The 8,133-nt window shown below is 38.0% G+C and overlaps 1 protein-coding gene across 1 annotated transcript in view; it reads right to left on the bottom strand.

Annotated features, from left to right (window-relative positions):
• si:dkey-174m14.3 (brain-enriched guanylate kinase-associated protein) overlaps window positions 1-6,894 on the bottom strand; it is a 45,868-nt gene extending 38,974 nt beyond the window's left edge. Inside the window, exon 1 of the mRNA XM_014019980.1 lies at window positions 5,806-6,894. Within this exon, the coding sequence (XP_013875434.1) occupies window positions 5,806-6,633 (828 nt within the window). The 5' untranslated portion in view covers window positions 6,634-6,894. The remainder of the gene's footprint in view (window positions 1-5,805) is intronic.
• Window positions 6,895-8,133: the final 1,239 nt, after the last annotated feature.

The following is an 8,133-nucleotide window of genomic DNA, read 5'->3' as shown; positions in this document are numbered from 1 at the left end:
ATATTTAACTCATTTGTTCTTCAGGTTGATTGGGAAAGTAAAAAGTAGAGTTGTTTTTAAGCAGGAGGACAGGACAAATTTAGTCTCTGTCTTGCACAACAGAAGGTCCAGAGCCTGCAGGAACTGTTTCTTTTGCCACAAGTACAAGTACTTGTGTGAGGCTCTGAAAGTTTGCAGCGACACAGATACTCACACTACGCCAAGATGAACACAGACAGGCTTTACGAGCCTGCCTTGCAGCCCCCCACGCCACCCACCTTTTTTTTTCCCAAGCAGTTGCTAAGGTGACGGCAAAGGCTGAATTTGTATCAGACAATGAATTAAGTCAATGTGATCTTCTCCTGTTTTATTAAATGGGAGCTGTGTCGATGTTCAACGTCCGTCAGGTGTGTTTTGGGGGCTAAAGACTAAAACATAACGGTGCACATCAGAGCCAGGGACAGATATCTGAGCTATCTGTGCTAACTGAGTGAAGCAATGTGCATTTTGAAACAAGGAAAGCGAAGCCGAACGGATTATCATTTACCACTGGGGTGAATGTCGTGCTGAGACTGCAAACGCTCTCAGTTTTAATGCAGTAAGCGCTGATTGAGCCTTCAGGCCTGTCCTTCTGTGAGCTGCACACCGCTGATCTACGAGCGTGCAAACACCAGTTGCTACAGAGGCAAGCAGTTGTTTAAAAAAAAAAACAATAAAGTTTCCCTGCTTCCATTTAAACAAGGTTACAGCTCCAGCTGAGCAGATGAAGGATGTCACTAAATAAATGCGAGCGAGTGGGCTGAGTCAGAAAATGAGTGCATTGTTCACTTTTGATTGTTTGGTGTGGAGGAGTTGGTGATGGGCTGAATTAAAATGAGTCTGAACGTCCGCTCTTTGATTTACATGGACCAAACTCACTAACCCAGTGGTCCCCAACCTTTTTACACTTATGTACCCCCTGAGACATTTTTACATACCATTAGTACCCCCTCTGTCAAACGTATAAATTATTCTCCAAAACGGTAACCCCATAGTTCTCAGGCATTTTATTCATTTCAAATTAAATTAAACATAAAGATAAAAATGTTGCCTTGAAAGTGAATAAGTAATTAAACCAGGTAATGGCAGGTGCAGAAAACAGCGGCGTCCAAAATACATCAAATATCCCAAATGAGGGAATTCTGCGAGATTCCTCGTTTTACACGGGGTTCCATTTTGTGTCCATTTCTTGGTTTTCGTTTGCATTTTCCGCATTGCCGAAATAATATGGCTCTATATATCTCAGTCCTATTTTTATTTATTTTTTTACACACCTGAGAAAATTTTCCATGTCCCCCCTGTAACATAGCCACGTACCCCTGGTTGGGAATCACTGCACTAGCTTGACCTGGTGGACCAGCTCAGTATTCTTACCAAAACTTGTGAATATTTGTATGTTAGAAAAATTCATTTTCCTGCTGTAAACAACGTTTGAGTAGTAGGAAGTCCACCTAAAGGATCTAATCCTAATCCTAATGTAATCCTCCAACAGAAAGACCCCATTAGCTCAACGCATTCAGCTTATGAACCTATTAGCTTATGCTAACAATTTGTTGCTAATGTTTTTCAAGCTAACAGGGTAAAACATATTATACAGCTTACAATATTCAACAGTTCAATAAATAATACCTAAATTTGAGTACTTTAAGAACATACCTTGTGTTGAAAACTTGTTGGAAACAAAACATAAAAAGAAAAAAAATACTCTAAAATTGCTAAAATTAGGCTAATTAAATGCAACCTACGTCAAAGTGAAAATCAGGGGCGGGGCAACCGTAGAAATGGCCCCTGCTGAAATCTGATTGGCTCCCTGAAATGCCAGCAAAAGTCTTTCTAATGACGAAGGATGGCTGGATTTTCTCATGTGCTGTGTGTTTCAGAGTATTTTGTTTATGTACAGTAAAAATGTATGTAAAATTGGTATAAAGAATTTATTGCGCAAGCTTTTTAAAATTACAAGTGTTTGAACAAGTGACTGGTTACATCTTACCAAAATCGGGGATTTGTGTGCAAGGATGTAGAACAAATACTCGTCCCCGCTTTGACTATTATGGCCGCTTGGAAAAATCCTAGAGCCGCCAATGAAGTTAAAATACCTTGGAGATAAAGTAACAACATATATTTCTATAAGATAGATACAAACTGGAGTTAAAATAATCAGAATATTCATAAATACTAAAAAAGAAGAAAGTTGAAAAAAACATTTATTTCTGTTTATTTTAATGGGAGCTTGGGCGTCTTTAGAAAGAAGCTATTTAACATTCTTGTTCTTGATTAATGGGGCAGCTTTGACCGTTCACATCAATAAAAGGGAGCTCGTTAGTCAAATTAAATCCAACAGCTGGGAGAGAAATGGGATGTTTTCACAGACAATAGTGTTCTCTCTTCGTCTCCTAATAAAGACATTTTTCTCAGTTTTGACTGCAGCTGATATTAAAAACACCATCAGCATCAGCAGCCGCCATTATTGGCTGTTGTTCTGCCATAACTCTGTTTCTTTATCACGCAGAATAACTGCTAAACAAATATATCCAATATCCCTTCCAGTGCCAGAAAAATGCTTTAAAAGTTGGAACTCGTAGGTTTCCTCATGAAAACGATGCAACAAAGAAGTGAGCATAAAGTTGACCTTGTTTTTATTTATGAGTAAAGGCATCACCGGAGAGCAAAAACGTAATATCTCATTTTTTTATTCATCGCTCAAATATATCGATCTTTTTTTTAATGGCTGAAACATAAACAAGCACCAGAGGCTAAACCTTTTAAATTTATTTGATCCTCAGCTTATTGGTGAAACAAACGGTGTCTTAGAGCTGTGCACAGCGGAGCTTAAGTCAAGCAATGAGAACGTCGCCTGACTTTATTAACTTTGGGAACACATTGTTCAGTTAATTTAACAACCGTTTTTTCCCCCTAACCCTTTCAGAGTTTTTGACTGACTGCAATAACTGGCATTTTCCCTTTATTCAAATAAAACGTCTCCTTCAGATGTTACCCTTGACTTTTTTTCTGTTCTTTTCCCCCTAAAAGCAGTACTTAATAAAATATCCTCTTTCCACGGCCAGGAGGAGTGAAAAAGCACTAAAGTGTCCTTCTGTATTGATTTTTGTGTCTTGATTAATAGGTTTTGATACATTTTGCATTTGATCTTTTTGCATATGTGTGTTTCTATCGCCTCCAACACTGTTTAGATCACTTTCACCAGTGTGTATTTTTTTTTTCAGCTAGAGGATGCTGTTTTTATTTAAATAATTAATATTTTTTTGGGGAAGGAAACATAACAAAAGCTGTAAAAATAACTGGATAAACTGCCAAACCTGAGAACATAGTGACACTTCCAGCAGCTGCAAGGAAATATTAATTAAAAGGTTTTGGTGAGGAGTGAAAACAGCTGAAAGAAAAGCAAATATTGGATGAGTTTTTGTTTGTTGGCCACAAAATTCACAACTGTAAAAAAGGTGTTTGTTTGGTGTTGACAGTTGTTTGTGCTGCTTTCAGGAAGTGTCACCAAAAACTTGTTAATAACATTTTTTAAAATGGCACTGAGGAAAAAAATAACTTCAGGCCAACACTGGTAATAAGAATGCAAGGATGTGTCTATTTGATTTGATTTTACGTTTTTAATAAGCATGGAGGGAACATAAAATGGATGTCAAAATATGTATTTATGTTTCTTGTTCAGAATGTTGAATAAGTTTTTTTTCCTCTGGAGAAAATAAGTTTCTTTTTTTTTGTTTTGACAATTAATGATTCAGTTTCACACTAATTTCAATGTGATTAATGTTAATCTGTTACTTCTGCCTTTCTTATAAAATTCAACTTGTTCAGCAGATGGTTGTGATGATTTTTTCTGTAACCTTTAGACATTTTTTATAATAATGAACTCATTTTACAAATATTTTCACCATAGAAATGCATTGAGATCTCTTCAGTTCCCTCAAAAAATCTTCACTTCTGCTCTGTTTTTGTCTTATTTACTTCTTTTTTATTTTTTAGTCACTTCTCTGAGTCTTGGCTTTTGACTACCATTTTGATACTCTTCATTTTTAGCCACTGTTATGGTACGTTTAGCTTTGAGCTAGCTATTTTATAGCTTGAGCTTTTAACTAAAATTGTGCTTTTTTAGCTAGTTTTTGCTGCATTTAGTTTTTTATTTGTCATTGTTCTGTTACTTTTATTAACACTTTTAGCAACTCATTTGCTACTTTAGATGTTAACTAACTGTTGCTAGTTTTAGTTAGCATTTTGCTATTTTAGTTATTAGTTAGCCTTTTGCTACTTTAGTTTTTAACTAGGCTTTTGCTATTGTTAGTTTTAGTTAACCTTTTACTACTTTAGCTATTAATTAGCCTTTTACTACTTTAGCGTTTAACTAGGCTTTGCTACTGTTAGTTTTAGTTAGCGTTTTGCTATTTTAGCTATTAGTTAGCCTTTGGCTACTTTAGCTTTTAACCAGGCTTTGCTACTGTTAGTTTTAGTTAGTGTTTTGCTATTTTAGCTATTAGTTAGCCTTTGGCTACTTTAGCTTTTAACTAGGCTTTTGCTATAAGTTAACATTTTGCTACTTTAGCTATTAGTTAGCCTTTTGCCACTTTAGCTTTTAACTAGGCTTTGCTACTGTTAGGTTTAGTTAGCCTTTTGCTATTTTAGCTATTAGTTAGCCTTTGGCTACTTTAGCTTTTAACTAGGCTTTTGCTATTAGTTAACCTTTTGCTACTTTAGCTATTAGTTAGCCTTTTGCCACTTTAGCTTTTAAATAGGCTTTGCTACTGTTAGGTTTAGTTAGCCTTTTGCTATTTTAGCTATTAGTTAGCCTTTGGCTACTTTAGCTTTATCCAGGCTTTGCTACTGTTAGTTTTAGTTAGCATTTTGCTATTTTAGCTATTAATTAGCCTTTGGCTACTTTAGCTTTTAACTAGGCTTTTGCTATAAGTTAACATTTTGCTACTTTAGCTATTAGTTAGCCTTTGGCTACTTTAGCTTTTAATTAGGCTTTGCTACTGTTAGTTTTAGTTAGCCTTTTGCTACTTTAGCTATTAGTTAGCCTTTTACTACTATAGCTTTTAACTAGGCTTTCGCTATTAGTTAACCTTTTGCTACTTTAGCTATTAGTTAGCCTTTTGCTACTTTAGCTTTTAACTAGGCTTTGCTACTGTTAGATTTAGTTAGCCTTTTGCTATTTTTGTTATTAGTTAGCCTTTGGCTATTTTAGCTTTTAACTAGGCTTTGCTACTGTTAGTTTTAGTTAGCGTTTTGCTATTTTAGCTATTAGTTAGCTTTTTATTACTTAATGTTTTAGATATTTTTGTTGCTTTTAGTTTTTAGCTATCCTTCCACTACTTTAGCTATTAGCTAGTCATTTGCAACTTTAAGGTTTTAGCTTTACCTTTGCTACTTTTTGCTTTCAGTTAGTCTTTTGCTGCTTTCAGCTTGTGCAGTTCAGTTTTAGCTTTTTCAGTAAACGTTCTCAGAAAATGTTGTTTCTCTGATTAATTGCAGGTTAACTGCCTTGTTTATCTTTCTGTTGTTCCAGATTATTTTACTGACAGAACCTGAATCTGTGACTTTATTTGTCCATTTTTCCTGCAATATTTATGCAACTGAAACAAAAAGATAAAAACTAAATAAAAAAATAAAATAAAAAACAAAGAGCTGCTCACTCCAAGCATTCAAAGACTGGATTAATTCCTGTTTCACTTCAGACTCTATAAAAACAATTTCCTCTCTGGTAATTGGCTGTTCTGAGGCCTGCTTTGATTTGAGACGGAGAAGACTTTCATCACTCACCATGTTGATGCCCCTGGGCACAGAGGCAGATCTGTAGGGGTATCTGGGGAAGTCGTGATGAAGCTGAGGAAGAGGAATCTTCATCTTAAATCCTTCATAGAACTGTGGAGGAGGTGGGATCACGTTGTCCTCGTTTATTTCTAGCGGCAGCGGTGGCTCTGTTTTGATCTCCAGGTCCTGTGGTTCCTCGTCCCTCCTGACCGAGTCGATGTCTGTTTCCAGGTAGACTTTCGGTGGTGGTTTTTCAGAGCTCCCATCTTCTGGAGACTTCGGCTCAGGTAAGGGGCTCTGTTGTTGCTGGGCCATGGGAGGAAGCAGCCCAGAGCTCACCACGTGGATCAGCTCCTCAGGCAGATCTGATGGAGGAACTGGTTTGTCTAACGCCTGCAGGCAGTTTGGTTTCAGCACGTTGGACGTCACTTCATCCAGAAACCGGGAGAACTTCACTTTGGCTTTTGTCCTTTCCTGGCGGACCCGATGCAGTTGTGCACTCTCAGAGCTGGTTTGTGCACAGCTCCTCCCCAGATGCAGACTCTTATAGCTGCAGCTCCCTCTCTGCCCAGCCTGTGGATGAGCTCTGCAGTGAGGCCCCCTGGATGGACGAGCCGGGAGCTCCCCCAGTGCTCGGTCCTCTCTGAGTCGAGTCTGAAACGCTTCCTGGCACTGCTTCCTGATGGAGCTGTGCAGGAGGCGGGTAACTCCAGAGGTCCAGCTTCCCGAGCCCTCGCTGCTGGAGCTGCTGCTGGGGTCACTGGGGCTGGACCACTGGCTGGGGGAGGATTGGTTAGATGATTGGTCTGTCATCTCCATGTTTTGATCACTGGTCATTGAGGAGTACTGGATGTCAGGGACTGAACTGGGTGACTCGTTGCATCCTTGTTTTTGACTGTGGCCTTCAAAAAAGTGTCCTCAAAAAGTTTTAAATGGAGACGGTCCAATGGATTGCTCTGATTTTAAAGAATTCTACCCCATTCCGGTTTCATTATTGTGCAAGCCCGACCTAAAAGCAGCTCGATACATTTTGACTCGGGGCTGAACAGATGGCCTCCTTCGGTGCCAGGATCACCCCCGCCATGTCATGCAAGGACATCCATATTTTAATGCTGCAAATAAAGAAAGTATAAACATCTCATAAGCTCTGCAGAAGCTTTGTTTCAACTCAAACAATCTTATCAACCTCGTCTTTCCTGTCTGAGAAAATCTCATTTCTAATTAGACTTTCTATTGACGGCTCCGAGTCGAAGCTTTTTCAGATTTTTTTTTCCAGGTCAGTGGTTTGAGACGAGCATTGATCCTATAGAGCATATGACATCAAACACACACACATAGAAAGACTAATGGAAAGCCTTGTTGAGCCATGGATTAAATTAATCTCGTCGATATCACTCATTATGGTGCTTTTAAAAATGTTGGAAGTGGAGATTTTCAGTCGTGATTTTCCTGTTTGAAACAACCCGGTATTTACGTAAACAAATTAGAATCTTCTGTGTGCACTGAAACTGCTATCTGAAGCTTGGAAAAAAAAGAAATGTGGTGTAAATGTGCTTTTTAGCCAACTGGGCTGAATATAGAGAAACGCTGCCAGAACAACTTTGTGTGAACAGGGAAAAAAAGTGCCAAACATTAATGTAGAAGATGTACCAAGCAGTTAACGTACACTGTGTTCATTCCTTTTAAAGATTTTTTCATTTTAAGAAAAGAAAAACAGTAAAATACATTTGCCTAATTTTTTTTAATTGGACGGCCTTATGTGTTAGTTTAATTTATTGTTTCAGTTTATTTAAACTGAACACATTTCAATGGATAAGAAGAGTCCTTAAACATTTAAAATGCTGAAAGAGTTGCCTTAATGAAAACAATCAATCAGGAAGTTCTGTGTTCATTATCACTGTATCTTAGTCAAGAGGGTGAGGTGTTATTTCTTTGTTTCAGATATTTTATGAAGGTGAATGTTAGGGTTAGGGGTTAGTTTTCAAAAAATAGTTTAGCTCTCACATTTTGCCTAAAGGGCAGAAGAGGTTGATGTGGAAAGAGATGTTTGTACCCAAGACTCAAATCTGGAACATTCTGGAGATAATAGATGGATGGATGGATGTTGGATGGATAAATGGATGGATGTATGGATGGATGTTGGACGGATGGATGGATGGATGAATGAATGGATGGATGAATGGATGTTGGACGGATGAATGAATGGATGGATGAATGGATGTTGGACGGATGGATGGATGGATGAATGGATGGATGAATGGATGTTGGACGGATGGATGAATGGATGGATGAATGGATGGATGAATGGATGGATGAATGGATGGATGAATGGATGGA

This window comes from Austrofundulus limnaeus, unplaced genomic scaffold (genome assembly GCF_001266775.1).
Source record: "Austrofundulus limnaeus strain Quisiro unplaced genomic scaffold, Austrofundulus_limnaeus-1.0 Scaffold237, whole genome shotgun sequence".
Classification (NCBI taxonomy): Eukaryota; Metazoa; Chordata; class Actinopteri; order Cyprinodontiformes; family Rivulidae; genus Austrofundulus; species Austrofundulus limnaeus.
The sequence above is the reverse complement of the archived record's forward strand: the minus strand, read 5'-3'. Positions and strand labels throughout refer to the sequence as shown.